This window comes from Vulpes vulpes, chromosome 2 (genome assembly GCF_048418805.1).
Source record: "Vulpes vulpes isolate BD-2025 chromosome 2, VulVul3, whole genome shotgun sequence".
NCBI classification, from domain to species: Eukaryota; Metazoa; Chordata; class Mammalia; order Carnivora; family Canidae; genus Vulpes; species Vulpes vulpes.
Window position 1 is genome coordinate 127,249,425 of NC_132781.1, and position 16,695 is coordinate 127,266,119.

General features: G+C 39.1%; 1 protein-coding gene across 1 annotated transcript in view; it reads left to right on the forward strand.

Annotated features, from left to right (window-relative positions):
• The window catches only part of IL31RA (interleukin 31 receptor A), an 81,829-nt gene that overhangs the window by 18,209 nt on the left and 46,925 nt on the right, over positions 1 to 16,695 (forward strand). The window contains exon 2 of the mRNA XM_025983470.2: positions 12,112 to 12,202. Within this exon, the coding sequence (XP_025839255.2) occupies positions 12,145 to 12,202 (58 nt within the window). The 5' untranslated portion in view covers positions 12,112 to 12,144. The remainder of the gene's footprint in view (positions 1 to 12,111; positions 12,203 to 16,695) is intronic.

The following is a 16,695-nucleotide window of genomic DNA, read 5'->3' on the forward strand; positions in this document are numbered from 1 at the left end:
AGAAAAAAAAAGTACTATTATAATATGTTTAACTCAATGCATTTAAGATGTTATTTTAATATTTTAATATATAACCAATAGAAATACTGTTAATAAGAATATTACTTTCTTTTTGTAGTAAGTCTTAGAAATCTGGTGTTTATAGTACACTTCTAGCACATCTCAGTTTGGAATTGCACTTTGCTTGCTTAGCAGCCACCTGTAGCTAGTGGCTACCACGCTGGACCTACCACAGTCCTTGGCACATAGTACATACTAATAGATGTTCAGAGACTGAAAGAATTGAGCAATTGGCATATCAGATATTGAGAACTAATCCAAGGCAGAAGGACCACAAGACCTACCCTGGGGAAGGTTGTCAACTGTGGTTAGTAGAGCTGTGTTTGTTTCAGTCTTTGTTTGGACCATTTGATATTCTCTCTTTTTCCAACTTCTCCCCTGATGTGAATATTTACTCTGGGGCCTGAAACCATCAACATTGTCTTTATGAAAGAAAACTTGCTTGCTTTCGTTTCAGTGTGCCTTTTTATTGGTAAAATTTCCCAACTGTTAACCTTTTCTTTCCTAATCAGTTTACACTTTGAAATAGCTCATTTGTTTAGTAACTGCCATTTTATTTCCACCTCCTTCTATTAAAACCAAGTTACTGCCAAGCATCCTTGTTATATTGGGGATCATTTGGTTGCAAGGAACAAAAACAGATTGAAATATAACTTAGCAGCATAGTATTGGAATGACATAGCAGGTAGTGTCATGGATATCCACAGGCAGAGAATGCACCAGAATCCCATGTGTTCCACATAAGCAGCTGGGAAGTTGGGTACTGAACTTCTCTCGCATGATCTTTCTCCTTTGCTTATCTCTTTTCTTCACTGTCTTCCTAACCTTCTTTCTTTTCTTACATGTCTAGAACATATCTGCCAGCACTTACGACCTGAGAGCCTCATTGTCCACCACAATCTAGCTGATTCAGTTTCATATTCTTAGATGAAAGAATTTGATGGGCCAGACTTGCCCTTGCCTTGGGTTAGAGGAGTATGTTAGTTTCCTTGAGCTATCTAATAAATTACCACAAATATGGTGGCTAAAAATAGGCATTTGTTCTCTCACATTTCTGGAAGTCCAAAATCAAGGTGTTAGCAGGGTTGGTTCCTTCTGGAGGCCCTGAGGAAGAATCTGTACCATGCCTTTTTTGCTTCTGGTGTCTTGGCAGTCTTAGGCTTCCTTGATTTGCAGATGTATCACTTTGATCACTTTGTCTTTCTAGTCACATAGCTTTCCCCTGTGTCTCTCTGTGTTTTCTGTCTCTTCTAAGGACATTGGTCCTTGGTTTTAGGATCTACCGTAATCCAGGATGATTACATCTAGAGATCTGTATCTTAATTACATCTGCAAAGACCTTTAATCCAAATAAGAGCATATTCTGAGGTTCTGGTTGGATACATCTTCTGGGGGTCCAACAGTCAACCTGCTTCAAGAGGTATAGTGAAGGGATACCAGTATGTCTTCTAGATCTCATCCCAGATGTCAGCAAGTATCTATTACACATCTTTGTACCAGAAATGTTTATAATACATCCATGTATTGTATTCCACTAAAAAGTCCCTTTTTTATGGTTAAAGTTATTTTTTTAACTATTAACATATAATGTATTATTGGTTTTAGAAGTAGAGGTCGGTGATTCATCAATTTTGTATAACACCCAGTGCTCATTACATCACATGCCCTTCTTAATGTCCATCACCCAGTTACCCCATCCGTCTCCTCTCCAGCAACCCTCAGTTTGTTTTCTATGATTAAGAGTCTCTTGTGGTTTGTCTCCATCTCTGATTTCATCTTGTTTTATTTTTTCCTGTCTTCCCCTATGATCCTCTGTTGTGTTTGTTAAATTCCACATAGAAGTGAGATTGTATGATAATTATCTTTCTCTGATTGACCAAAAAAGTCCCTTTTTCTTATTTATTTTCTGGGATCCACTTCCCTTAGCATAGAATTAATGGCTGGCTCCCTTTTGTCATTTTCTTTTTTTTTTTTTTTTTAAGATTTTATTTATTCATGAGAGACACAGAGAGAGAGAGCAACAGAGGCAGAGACACAGGCAGAAGGCTCCATGCAGGGAGCCTGACGTGGGACTCCATCCTGGGACTCCAGGATCATGCCCTGGGCCGAAGGCAGGTGCTAAATTCGCTGAGCTACTCAGGGATCCCCCTTTTTTCATTTTCTGTAGCACTTTATACATGTCTCTTTGGCACCGCTTGCCATATTGGTTTACAGCTTGTGTTTACATGTCTCTTTTCCCAGTTAAGTTGTGAACTTTTTCTGAGTGCGGCCTCTTTTCATTTCCACAGTGCCAGCACAGGACATGATGTCAAATTAAGTTTGTGGAATTGGGTTGAAATGCTGGAGTGTGTGGATTGGGTCACTTCTCCAACCTCAGTGTTACTTTATTCAAGCTTAATTAATGATCTGTTCTAGTCACTTATGATATTGTCCTCTGTTGTGGTCTGGTACATGCTCAGATTTGTCCATGTTTTCCTCTTATGTGGCTACGCATCCTTAAACCCTTGTCATCATACTTCTGCCATAATGTCAGTGAGCCTTGCAGATAGGTTACTCTCCTGCCTCCATTCACATTAATCTTCATTGTGGCACACATGTTATTTATGGTAATTATGTTCTGTGAACTCTCTGACAACACTAAATTATTGAATAAGGAACTGTTCTCTCTGGGCGGGGAGGTACACAGTTGAGTTCATGCAAGCCTCTGGTTACAATGATTTCATCAGTTGATCATTATATAATCTTGTTTTATGTGTGTTTTGGCCTAAAGATACCTTATTTAATAGGTATCGTTGATGCATTAACCTTGAACTTAAAACCAGTAGCCATGTAATTCGTGTCTAAGTGAAGGTCAGTAGATACAGGTATTTTCTTTGTAAGGCACATTACTTCTTCCACTTGGGACACTAATGAGTGCTTTAGCATTGTTCTTAGGGATCATTTAAAACAACAAAACCAGCAACAAATGCAGAAAACATGGCTCTCAATAGATCATGAAAAGGATATTTGTGTACAAGGATGAGAGCAGAGTGCTCCACCTCAGCTGGAAGTATGTGCATCAGGTGGTTCTCGTGTTTTGCCAGTGCGCATATTTGCAAATGACTGTGAAAGCACCTAGAGTATTAATTTTGGGGATACAGATTAGAGAGTAGATTTGCAAACACAGAATCCATGAATAACAAGGATAGGTTATGCCCATCTTGTGTCTCAAATTTGTGAGTCATTATGAAATTCCATGACATAATTCTTGTTGGCATAATTCTTCTCTTAGGCATTTTTAGCTTTCAGCTCTCTCATTTTTACCAGCTCAGTTACCACTTGATTCATTTCTCATTTTCCAAAAACTTGTTGACATCTTTGATTTCATGTGTAATTGTCTCTGCTCCCATTTGTTTTGTTCTGTGGCTCTATACCTTTCCTATAATTTTTGTGGGTTTTCCTGAGAGAATACAGATAAATGTATATGTTTAATCAATAAATTCTTAACCAGAATTTAATTTCACACACATCTTTAGGCAGATGTGACACATATAATAGCTGTTTATTAAGTACTGGTTGAACAAACTAAAGAAGTGCTATTTTATGCATAAGTTTAGCTATGCTAGATAATACTTTACAGTGGGGTTTTTAATATGTCATAATCTACTAGGTAAGAGACTACCCGTCTTCTTATTTTTGCTAAACTCTTTTATTTAGTGGAACATTGCCTGAGGAAGGTAGGGAATGGGTTTAAAGTAAAACATGAGGTTGGAAAGCATATCATGTTTTAAAACTTCCATTTCTGAGGTGCCTGGGCGGCTGAGTTGATTGGGTGTCTGACTGTTGGTTTCATGATCTCAGGGTCCTGGGATCAAGTCCTATGTTTCCGGCTTGGAGCTCAGAAAGGATTCTCCTTGTCTCTCCCCCTCCTTTTGCTCCTCCTCCCCACTCACACACATTCTCTCGCTCTCAAATAAATAAAAATCTAAAGAAAAAATCTTATGTTTCTTTCTCTTTGCATCATAATCTTTTCCTTAGTCTATGTCCTTTATGATTTTGTTCATTGCAAAAGAACGTAGAACTATAGTGCTCACAGGAACCCCAGAGATCATGTAACTTAAACTTTCAATTTGTAGGAAACTGCAGATCAGGCTGCCTTGGCTCATTTCTTGGCTCTACTACTAACTTTGGACAAGTTTCTCAATTGTTTGGACCTCAGTTTCCTCCTCTGTAAAATGGAAATAAAAATATTATCGATGTTTTGGGAATGTTGTGAAAATCCAAGGAGGTAAAGTTTTTAGTACTGTGCCTGACACACCATAAGAACTCCACATATTATTAATCATTATCATAATAAACTGCTAAATAGGAATCTTAGGTGGCTTAGTTTGGGCTTTAGACATAAAAAAGAATTATAAAGAATTATAAATCTCTTTTCTGAGCTACTATTATTTTCTTCCCTTCATCTCTCTCTTCGTTTAAAGCCAATCACATGATTACATATTTCTCTTTTTCAGTTAAAGATATTCTCAGCATTTCACCCATTACAACATTTGTAAGGACTTCCTGAATAGAAAATTTCAAATTTAGTAGTTCCTTTTAATTGTTTATGACACTTTCAGATGGCATTTTTCCTGTAAAGTTGAGTAGTCTCACAGAAGTAGATTTTTTTTTCCAGTTACAATAATGCATCTCACTTCCCAGCATAAATGGGTTAAGTGCTACCCGTCTTGGGTTTTGCTTAAAAGCAAAGAGAAAGCTCCCAGACAACCAGAGAGGAAATACACATCTCTATGTAGATAAATTCCAAATTCCCTCTCTGTCCTGACTTGTGCTGTAGGGAACAGAGCACTTTTGATGGGGATCCTTTGAACCAGCAGGACATCTGGACACCACAGGGAGGTGAGTGCCATACTCCTTTAGAGAAGTTTGATAAACCCTTGCAAATTAGGCCTCTTTTTCAATTATGTGAGGGTCTTTTTCTCCTTAATGAAATTATGGGTCAGAACCCACCATAAGAATTACTCCTTAGACTGGTTTTTGGTAATTATGGGAATATGACCCCCTTTTAAATTGCTGGGGTGAGGCTGGGGAATCATGGGGATCAAAGGTCAGGGGCTGGTGGAAATATATGAATATATATAATGGATTTGTCTTTCTGGAAACTCTAGGCTAGAGAAAATTAGGAGCTTCAGAGGAAGATCCTTTTGTGTATTGGTGTTTCGTGGCAGGAGATCTGAGGGACAGAAAATCATTAATAGCTACTGTTTGATTTTTGTGGAAAGAGTCTAGGCTTTGGGATAAGACAGTCATGGGTTAGAATCCCAGCTATGCCATAGATGGTTTTTGGACTGGTTGTATAATATCACCGAGCCTCAACTTCCATATCTGTGAAGTGGAGCTAATAATACCAAGTCCACAAGGATTTTTAGAAGGGCAGGATATGGGGTGCCAGGGTGGCTCAGTCAGGTAAACGTCTGCCTGGAACTCAGGTCAGGATCCCAGGGTTCTGGGATCAAACCTGTTGCTCCCTCTCTTTCTGCCCCTCCCTCCTCCTGTTTGTACATGCTCTCAAATAAATAAAAATCTTTTTTTTTTAAAAGGCAAGGTACCATTTTTTGTAATGTGTCAGCGCTTTGTAGACTCTCACTATCACATCACAGTTCTGATTTTGCCTATCTTGATGCTGGCATCTCAAAATGTTCTTTGTGTAAAGGCATCCTGCACCTCAAGTGGGTTTATAGACTTTGTGGTTTTTTTGACAGCTTTTTTCCCCACATTTATATATAATTACATATAACATTATATTAGTTTTAGGTGTACAACATAATGATTTGATACTTGAAAATATTGTGAAATAATCACCACAACAAGTCTAGTTAACGTTCACTACCACGCATTGTTAAGGAATGTGGGGGTACTGAATGAGGCTGGGCAGCTCCCTGTTTGCTTCCTCTCTCCCATCGGTAGAGTTCACAGATTCTTAATTAAACTTATGGCCAGAGTTCTGTACTTAGAATTTATTTCTTCTTTGCCCATCGTTTAATAACCCAATTCCATAGTATGCACGGGTCCTGGCAGAGAATGAGTATCAACATACATTAGTTGAGTGAATGTATGAATAAATGAATGAATGAAAGTAGGACCAGCCCTGGGAAAAATCACATAGTGGTACTTTTTTGTACAAGTATATTCACATGAAACTTTGTATCCAGGATGCAGCCTTGGCTGGGAATTGTTGAAAGGCCAAAGGATAGTGTGTGTGTGTGTGTGTGTGTGTGCGCGCGCACATGTGCGTGTGTGCACGCGCGCGCTTTCAGTCAGGAGTGTGATCCTGGAGACTGGGGATCCCGAGTTGGGTTCCCGAGTTGGGTTCCCTGCATGGAGCCTGCTTCTCCCTCTGCCTGTGTCTCTGCCTCTCTCTTTCTCTCATGAATAAATGAATAAATAAAATCTTTAAAAAAAAAACACAGGTTACTTAAGTGGTATCACTATATATTTTCAGAGTCCTTTAGTCCAGTGTGAAATATTCATAGTTGTTTGAGATTTCTGGGTCTCCATTAAATGCTGTATTCAAATGAGGTCCCTCTAATGAGAAACTGTATTTCTAGGAAGTGACCTTTTATTGAAGATGGTTGTTCAAAGCTGCTGCATTTAGATGTTAGGGATGATGACCCAGAGAATGCAGGAAATTGTTTGATTTCCTCCAGAACATGGCATAATATTTGTGAATTTCCTGTGGCCCAGGGTCTTGAATATCCCCAGAAATTGCTCAGATTTTGTGAGGCTACTTTACCTCATTTAAGACTGCAAGGAGACTGATATGTTTTTTTTTTTAACACGAATTTTCACAAAGTTACTCTTGTGCCCAAATTCACATATTTGCTTAGAAAAGGTAGCATAAAAAAAAAAAAAAACAATACATGAATTTGTCTTCACTTAAGTACATACCTTCAAGCAAATTTTAGAAGAAAAGTGGAATTAGGGTCTCCAGAGCTTTAGGAGTCCATCTTCACTTTAAGTAGCAATCACGTTCTAATGAGAGTGATGTGCGATACCAATCATGTCCTTCTGGTAAACTGTCCAAGTTCTCTCCAGTTTGCCAATAACTGTGCTAATACACTAGAACACAAAGTCCCCTGCTACACAGTAGATCCATTCACTACAGGCAGTTAGGGTGCAGCAAACAAAATCACCACCACCTCTCTTATCAGAGCTGAAGCTTCTGATCTGCCCCCTGCATGTTCATGATGACCATTATATTTCATCTTTTGCACACCATAAAGTGCTCTGGGTTTTTGGGAAGCAGGATCACACTGTTGACAGTGTTGACAGTGCTGCTTGGGATTTAAAGGTATTTGAACATTCTGTAGTCTTCATATTCTAGATTTCCTCAGTGCCATCAGATGGCCCACTAATAAAAAGTCCATCTCATGTAAAAGTTGCTTCATTAACAAAGGAGGAATGGCCACAGAATTCCTTCAGGGTTTTCCCAGATTTGAAACCATTAATTCTAATGGTCTTGTCAAAGGAGGCACTAAGGATATGACTGCTTTCCTAAGAAAAGCTTCGACAGGTGACACCTTTACGGTGCCCAAAGGGAGTGGGGAGGATTTTTTTCTTTTTTTAAAGATTTATTTATTTCAGAAAGAAGGGAGCATGGGTGGGAAGAGAGGCAGAGGGAAAGAATCCTCAAGCAGACTTCTTGCTGAGTGTGGACTCCACCCCACTCCCGGCAACTTGGGGCTTTATCTCACACCCTGAGATCATTACCTGAGCCCAAATCGAGTCAGTCGTTCAACTGACTGAGCTACTAAGGTGCTCTGAGGATAGTCTTCGTGTCCTTGTTCAGGGTCTCTTCCTTTAAATTAATCATCATAGAAGTCTTCACAGAATCATAGCAATGGTGGAAACCTTTGGTTTTGAGTTTTCTTTCATCAAGACTGTGGTTAGGTCTGATGAGTTGCCTTGTTCAGTACAAGGAAATTTCATCATTTCCTCCAGGAGATAGTACGGGATAAACTCTGCCAACTTTTCCCTTCTTTAATCATCAATATTTTAAAGTCTGAGGGGATCTGTCCTTTGTGTTCTCAAAGTCTCCTCCCACTTAAGATAGAACTAGTCGAGTAGTTTCTTGCAACTAAATGATGATAATGATTTTCCAGATCCACTTGTCTGAGAATATGCCCAGATTTCCTTGGCGGGAGTTTAGAGTAAACTCAAACTGCATTTGACCTCTACCCACTGATTTACACTCACAGATAACTAGATTGGCCTTTGTGCACAGATTTTGCTATTGAACTCCCAATTGAATTTATTTCTAAGTCTCTGGGAGGCATCTCAAATTTGTTCATGTTTACTCCCCATAAACAATCACTTTGTGGTGGTCCTTGGGTGTGTGTGGGGAAAGTGGAAAAGGCACTGGAAGACAGGCAAGTTGTAGAATGAGGAGTATCATCATTTAAAACCACTTGTTGACTTTCTATAATCATTGGCTCATTTCTCTCCTTAGATCCTCTGTGCTCTTTGTTGCACTATTATAATTACAGCACTTACCATGTGGTATTTGCTATTAGTGTCTGTGCTTCTGTCTCTGCAAGTGATCCATGGTTCTCAACTCTTTTTCCTGTTTTCTTTCTTTTTTTTTTTTTTTAATTTATTTATGATAGTCACAGAGAGAGAGAGAGAGAGAGGCAGAGACACAGGCAGAGGGAGAAGCAGGCTCCATGCACCGGGAGCCCGACGTGGGATTCAATCCCGGGTCTCCAGGATCGCGCCCTGGGCCAAAGGCAGGCGCCAAACCGCTGCGCCACCCAGGGATCTCATTTTTCCTGTTTTCTTAAACCCATTTGGAGGAATATGATATGGACCCATCAGTCATAGTAGCTCACTCTGGATTTTAGCATCCTCTCCATCCTCTGACTCCCTTTTCCTTGTTAAAAAAACCACTGAACTAGAGTGAAGTTAAGGACAGGATTATCTTTTATTCCACACACCTAATGTGTGGCTAGGACACTGCTGAATGAATAAGAGAATACCTGAGGGGGCACCTGGGTGGCTCAGTGGTTGAGCATCTGCCTTTGGCTCAGCTTGTGAACCCTGGGTCCTGGGATTGAGTCCTGCGTCAGGCTCCCTCTAAGAAGCCTGCTTCTCCCTCTGCCTATATCTCTGCCTCTCTCTCTGTGTGTCTCATGAGTAAATTTTTTTTTTTTAAAGGGAATACCTGGGGTCACCAGATGATTCAAAGGAGTGCCAGGGCTAGAACTCAGGCTGTGTCAAGTCTAGAATACCACTCTCTTCAACTACTGCAATTTTTCTAGTTTTGTCTCTGAGTATGTTTTGGTACTGATTGTTTTGAGGATGTTTTTTATAATAAATTTATTTTTTATTGGTGTTCAATTTACCAACATACAGAATAACACCCAGTGCTCATCCCGTCAAGTGCCCCCCTCACCCATTCACCCCCACCCCCCACCCTCCTCCCCTTCCACCACCCCTACCTAGTTCGTTTCCCAGAGTTAGGAGTCTTTATGTTCTGTCTCCCTTTCTGATATTTCCCACACATTTCTTCTCCCTTCCCTTATATTCCCTTTGACTATTATTTATATTCCCCAAATGAATGAGATCATATAATGTTTGTCCTTCTCCGATTGACTTACTTCACTCAGCATAATACCCTCCAGTTCCATCCACGTTGAAGCAAATGGTGGGTATTTGTCGTTTCTAATGGCTGAGTAATATTCCATTGTATACATAAACCACATCTTCTTTATCCATTCATCTTTCTTTTAATTAATTTAATTAATTAATTAATTTATTATTATTTTTTTCCATTCATCTTTCGATGGACACCGAGGCTCCTTCCACTGTTTGGCTATTGTGGACATTGCTGCTATAAACATGGGGGTGTAGGTGTCCCGGCGTTTCACTGCATCTGTATCTTTGGGGTAAATCCCCAACAGTGCAATTGCTGGGTCGTAGGGCAGGTCTATTTTTAACTCTTTGAGGAACCTCCACACAGTTTTCCAGAGTGGCTGCACCAGTTCACATTCCCACCAATTGTTTTGAGGTTTTTTTAATTCACAAATAATATATGAGTATTCTCATTTTATTTTTTATTTTTTATAATAATTTATTTATGATAGACATAGAGAGAGAGAGAGAGATTGGCAGAGACACAGGCAGAGGGAGAAGCAGGCTCCATGCCAGGAGCCTGACGCAGGACTCGATCCCGGAACTCCAGGATAGCGCCCTGGGCCAAAGGCAGGCGTCAAACCGCTGAGCCACTCAGGGATCCCCGATTAGTCTCATTTTAAAGGAGAAAGCAGTAATTACCATAAATTTTAAAATGTTTTATTCAACAGTTAATATTGATAAGATTTTAAAAACATAAAACCCCATGTCAGAATAACAATTTTAACTTTCACATCCATAATTATTCATTTGTTGATAATTTGAGCACCGTAGTTTTTATAGAGTTTTCATGGTTGGGCCTCTATCCTTTTCCAGAATGCTTTTAGGACCAGTATAAAGGCATGTCTCCTAGCTACAAAATGGAGAAAATTAAGACAATGTTATGAATAATTAGGCACTGACAAATACTACTAGTGTTACAACTAATTTTAAAGAACACATTCCTCATTTTAAAAAGTTAAAAATTTCCCTTTGATTTGACTCCTTTAAATCAAAACCATTATTTCCTAAGAGAGTAGCTACTGCTGTTGAGTAACAGGTGGTTACTATTGCTGTTATGTAACCAGTCTCATACTGTTTCCTGATGGCATTTTTACCATTACAGACTCAAATTCTCATTCTGCTTTATTGCCGTAGGCATTTTCAATGAGTAAGACTTCATTTGGTTTGTGTATGAGAAAATTTTATTCTGGTGTTTTTTTCCAGAAATGATGCATATGAATTTTTCTCAAATGGTTTATTTTGTTGAGAACTCTTTCTTTTTCTTTTTTTCCCCCTCTAATGATCTGTCAGATGAAATGTGGCATCCTTTATTTCTTCCAAAAATGAGTTACTGCTTTTCCATTTGCTTCATCCTTAAATTATCCCACCATCTCTCTGTGGGACGAGATGAAGAGTCAGCAAACTTTTTGTTCTAATTAATTCCATTAACAGTATTTTATGTCTATCATGTACCAGTAGGTACTTAAATTCTTAGCTTCAAAGAGGAATAAGAGAAGCTTCACTATTCAGAAACTCTCTCTACATAGAGTAGCCAACTGGTAACACTATTCTGTGTGGCACATGCAATAGGATATGTTGCAGGGTGAGGGGTTGGTGCACAATTCCATCTCTGGGGTGGGGAGAAGTATAGAGGTTAGCCTTGAGATAAGTCTGGAAGACTGAATTAATTTGCCAAGAATGAGGGGAAAAGGACATTGTAGGCAGAAGGAACCACAAGAGCAAAACATGGGGATGTTGAAATACCATGGCACTTTTGGGAGATTAGGAGTCATTCCATTTGGCTGCAGGGCTTAGGGCCTGAGGCAGAGAGAAATGATGGTCTCAGATCTCTACAACTCACAGTACTTTTTTTTTTTTTTGGTGGCTGGTATTCTTTTCAAGCTACAGAGTGGAATGAATTATGGACAAATTAAATATTGAGTGGGGTTGATGAAGTAATTGTGAAGTGTCTATGTTATGATAACTAAAAGTATAAAATAAGAAAAAAAAATAAAGGACTCTTCCTTAAAAACCCAAGAATCTGCTTGTCACTGGAAATAGAGTTGTTTAAAGGAGAGGAGGATCATAGGGGAAGAGAGGAAAAAATAAAACAAGACAGAATCAGGAAGGGAGACAAACCGTAAGAGACTTTTAATCATAGCAAACAAACTGAGGATCACTGGAGGGGAGTGGAGTGGGAATATGGGGTCCCTGGGTGATGGACATTAAGGAGCGCATGTGATGTAATGAACCCTCGGTGTTATATAATACTGATGGATCACTGACCTCTATCTCTGAAGTAAATAAAACATTATAGTTAATTAATTAAATTTAAATACAACTTAAAAAAAAAAAAAACAAAAGAGGAAACTAACTTTTGACCAGTGACATTTTCAGTTCTCTTCTCAGCCTTCCTGCATTAACTTGGGGATGATGTGGGCCAAGGCACTATGGATGCTCCTTCTACTCTGCAAACTCAGCCTGGCAGGTAGGTTGACTTTTGCCCTTTTATAGATTATCTGATTTTTATTAACTTCTTTGGACAAGAACTATTCATTTGAGTGCAAAGGGATACCTGGACCATGGGCATAAGTAGATGAGCAACAAGAGGTTTTTGAACTCCCTGAATTTGTGTGAATAGGTGTGTGCATGTTGATGTACACATATCTGTGTGCAAATTTGGCAAGATGGCCTATCATATTTTCAGAGGATAATATGACCCCCCAAAAGGTTGAGACCCACTGTTTTAGCATGATAGTAAGTTCTTATCTCAATAGTTTTTGTGTTAGGAGGAGTGGTTTCATGTAAAACACACATATAAAAACAAAAATATAATTTTCACAGTATTTTCAATAATTCCCAAGGACATAAAGGGAAATGATGAAATAACACATTTTCACAATGGTCTAACTCAAGACTATGGGCCTAATATCCATAGAGTACATTGTGGATTTAATATCCATTAGTTTGCATCTTACATTAAAAAAGTATTAACAGCAGAGAAGAAAAGTGGGGACTGGGGACTGGGAACATAGAAAAGGCATCATGTCATGTACCAGTTTACACACTGAATGGCTTAAAAGGTAGAAATTTATTTTCTCATAGTTCTGGAGGCTGGAAGTCAAAGTGCCCACAGGGTTGATTTTCTGACACCTCTCTCTTTGGTACATAAGTAGCATTCCTTTCCATGGCTTTTCATATGGTCATCCCTCTGTGTGTCCTAATCTCTTAGGATTTTAAAGAACACCAATCGATTTGGATTAGGGAATACCCTAATGGCCTCATGTTAACTAATACCTCCTTAAAAACCCTATCTCCAAATAGAGTCATTTTCTGAGGTAATGGGGGTTAGGGCCTCAACATATGCATTTGGGTGTATATAATTAAGACTGTAACATTTGGTAATTGAAGGTGACCAAGGGGCAGTAGTGACCCACAGAAAATATCTTCCAGACGTCTCCTCTGGGATGGCCTGCCTTTTAGCCACCCCTGGGGTATACCTGTGGTGCTTAGGAGTTTTATAGACACTATAGGCATGTAGGCCTGTATCTCTCAATCTCATCTAGCCTCTCCTCACCAGCTTAGAAACCAAAAATGGGCCCCACTTATCCAATTTACAGTTCAAAATATGTGTATCATGGCTTTCATCAACTCACCCTTCCCCTTATCTTTTTCTTCTATCTCTGGCTTCTTCTCTTCTTATTACCTTTTACTTATACCATGTTCTGTGCAATTGGTTCCAGTTTCCACCTGACTTCCCTTCTAGAATATCTTTCCCTAGGTTTCTGATCAGCCCTGTTCTTCTTCTTTTTCGAGACATTTTTCAAAACACTAACTTGCAACAGTGCATCAGGAGCATATAGGGAAGAAGGGAGATCAAGGATATTTAATTTTGAAGAATATTCTTTTTTCATGTGGGAAATTCTCTGATAAACATGAATATTCTTCTCATCTTTCTTAGAGGAAAGCTAATGAATATTTCCCCTTAGTTCTAGACATAGGAGAAATAGATATTCTTAGAAACATAGGAATATAGTTAAAGCTTCTTTTTTGAACATGTTGGGGAAGGATAGATATGCAAAATGGCAAATCTAGCCTTCAGTTGCCCATTTTTAAAAAAGAAAAATTCTGGCTTTTAAAAAAAAATGTTTTATTTACTTATTCATGAGAGACAGAGAGAGAGAGAGAGAGGCAGAGACATAGGCAGAGGGAGAAGCAGGCTCCATGAAGGAAGCCCAACATGGGACTCGATCCCGGGTCTCCAGGATCACACCCTGGGCCAAAGGTGACACTAAACTGCTGAGCCACCCGGGCTGCCCAAAATTCTGTTTTTGAATAGTCTTAGATTGATAGAAAACTTGTGAAGATAGTACAATTTTTGTATACCCCTCAACCAACTACCCCCATTGTTAATACCTTATAATACATTTGCCAAAACTAAGGAAGTGATATTGACACATTATTATAGACTAAATTCCAGACTTTATTTGGATTTCACTAGTTTTTTCATTAATGTTCTCTTTCTGTTCCAGGATTGAATTCAGGGTACTATATTGCATTGCATTGTCACATCTCTCTGATCTCTTGTGGTCTGTGACAGTTTCTTAGTCTTTCCTTACTTCTCATGATCTTAATAAAACTTTTGAGTACTTGCCAGTACTCCTGAGCTTTTATAAAAAGTATAACAGAGGTGAAGTGCCCTTTGTGCCCTATCACATGTTTGTAACAGTTTTCAGATATAGAGTTGATACTCGAATTAGGGATAGTGGATAAGACTTAAAATCAGTACCCTGTATGCCAGTAAGGGGAAAGGGAGGATGATAGAGATGTAGACTCTGTGAATACTAGTGGTTCCACTACATACATAAAGTAAAAGCTGTTAGGATATGCGGGATCACACCAGGTAACTGGCAGAAATGTAATTGTAAGTAAAGCAAGTATGTTAAAGTGAAGCCTAATATTATTTGTTATCTGGTTCCTTATTCCAGTTCTTCCCATCCCCAAATGGTGATAAAACTAATCTCAAATGGCCTGAGATACATGTGTAGAATTTGAATTCATGAGGACACATGAAGAGAAGAAAGAAAACTACTGATTAAATGAATTCTTCTCCCAAGTCTTAGCATCCTGGATTTTTAAAGCAGACTGTCTCTTTTATCACATTACTCAGGGAAGTCGTTCATGCTGCAAAAATCTCAGTGTTTAAAATGGCAAATTCTATATGTTTATCAGAAGTAGGCAGGAGCCCAGGGTGATGAAGGCTCTACCATCTTAAGACACTATCATCTCAGCATGAATTTGCAGAGTGTGCAGGAACAGAGGAAGGAGAAAAAGGAGAATCATAGACCAGAACTTAAACGGTCCTCTTTAAGCCAGAGCAAGTCATATGGCCACACCTAATTTCAAGGAGGCAAGAAAATAAAATCTTGCCATATGTCCAAGAAGGGGAGATATTGATAAGCATTGGAAATACAACTGAACATATATTTTATTTATCACAAATATTTTCTGTAATACCTGGGTATGGGATCAGAATATTCCCTTGCAAAATATGCCACTTTGACGTGAGGATTACTTTGATGTGGAAACAGATGATGAGAATCAACAGATTCAGAAATGAAGGCTACTCCATGAGTTTCCTACCTGTATTTACCTTCCTGTAGTTTACTACCCTTAAAAACCTAAATTCCAGGGGTCCCTGGGTGGCTCAGTGGTTTAGCACCTGCCTTCGGCCCAGGGTGTGGTCCTGGAGTCCTGGGATCGAGTCCCACATCGGGCTCCCTGCATGGAGCCTGCTTCTCCCTTTGCCTGTGTCTCTGTCTCTCTCTCTTTCCCTCTCTCTGTCTCTCATGAATAAATAAATAAAAATCTTTAAAAAAGACTAAATTCCTTTTCCTTTGTTTTGTCTCTTCTGCACAAATTTATTGTATTTTTGTTAAGATACTATCTCCCTTTGCCTGTGTCTCTGTCTCTCTTTCCCTCTCTCTGTCTCTCATGAATAAATAAATAAAAATCTTTAAAAAAGACTAAATTCCTTTTCCTTTGTTTTGTCTCTTCTGCACAAATTTATTGTATTTTTGTTAAGATACTATGTGAGCCTGAGATCTAACCACCTCTTTGAGTCACTCTTCATTGACGTTTCTCCTGTATGAATTGTGCTTCATGCATTAATAAACTGTTTTTCTTTTTTTTAATCTGTCTTTTGTTAATCTCATCTTTAAGGTTCCAGCTGCAGAACCTAGGAGGGTAGAAGAAATAGCATTTTTTTCTTCTTAAATTCCAATATCTTTATAAGAATATTGCTTTCTGGTGCTTGCTTTGGCAGCACATATACTGAAAAAGAATATTGCTTTCTGGGATGCCTGGGTGGCTCAGTGGTTGGGCGTCTGCCTTTGGCTCAGGGTGTGATCCCACAGTACTGGGGTCAAATCCCACATTGGGCTCCCTGCATGGAGCCTGCTTCTCCCTCTGCCTATGTCTCTGCCTCTCTCTCTCTCTCTCTCTCTGTGTGTGTGTGTGTCTCTCATGAATAAATAAATAAAATATTAAAAAAGAATATTGCTTTCTTGTCCTATTCCAAGCAGTAAGGATAAGACAAATGTAGCTTCATTTATAATAAGCTCACGTAGAGTAGAATATCATTCTTTTTTTTTAAAGATTTTATTTATTTATTCATGAGAGACAGAGAGAGAGAGAGAGAGAGAGGCAGAGACACAGGCAGAGGGAGAAGCAGGCTCCATGCCAGGAGCCTGACGTGGGACTCGATCCCGAGACTCCAGGATAGCGCCCTGGACCAAAGGCAGGTGCCAAACCACTGAGCCACCCAGGGATCCCCTAGAATATCATTCTTAAAACAATTTTTTCCTGATACCCATAGAACCAGATGGTTCTGGTTCTGGGAACCAGATGTTTGACTGAGATGCAGTAAAAAAATGGAGGCTTTAATTGCTAGGATAAACAAGGCAGAAGAGACAGTGATAT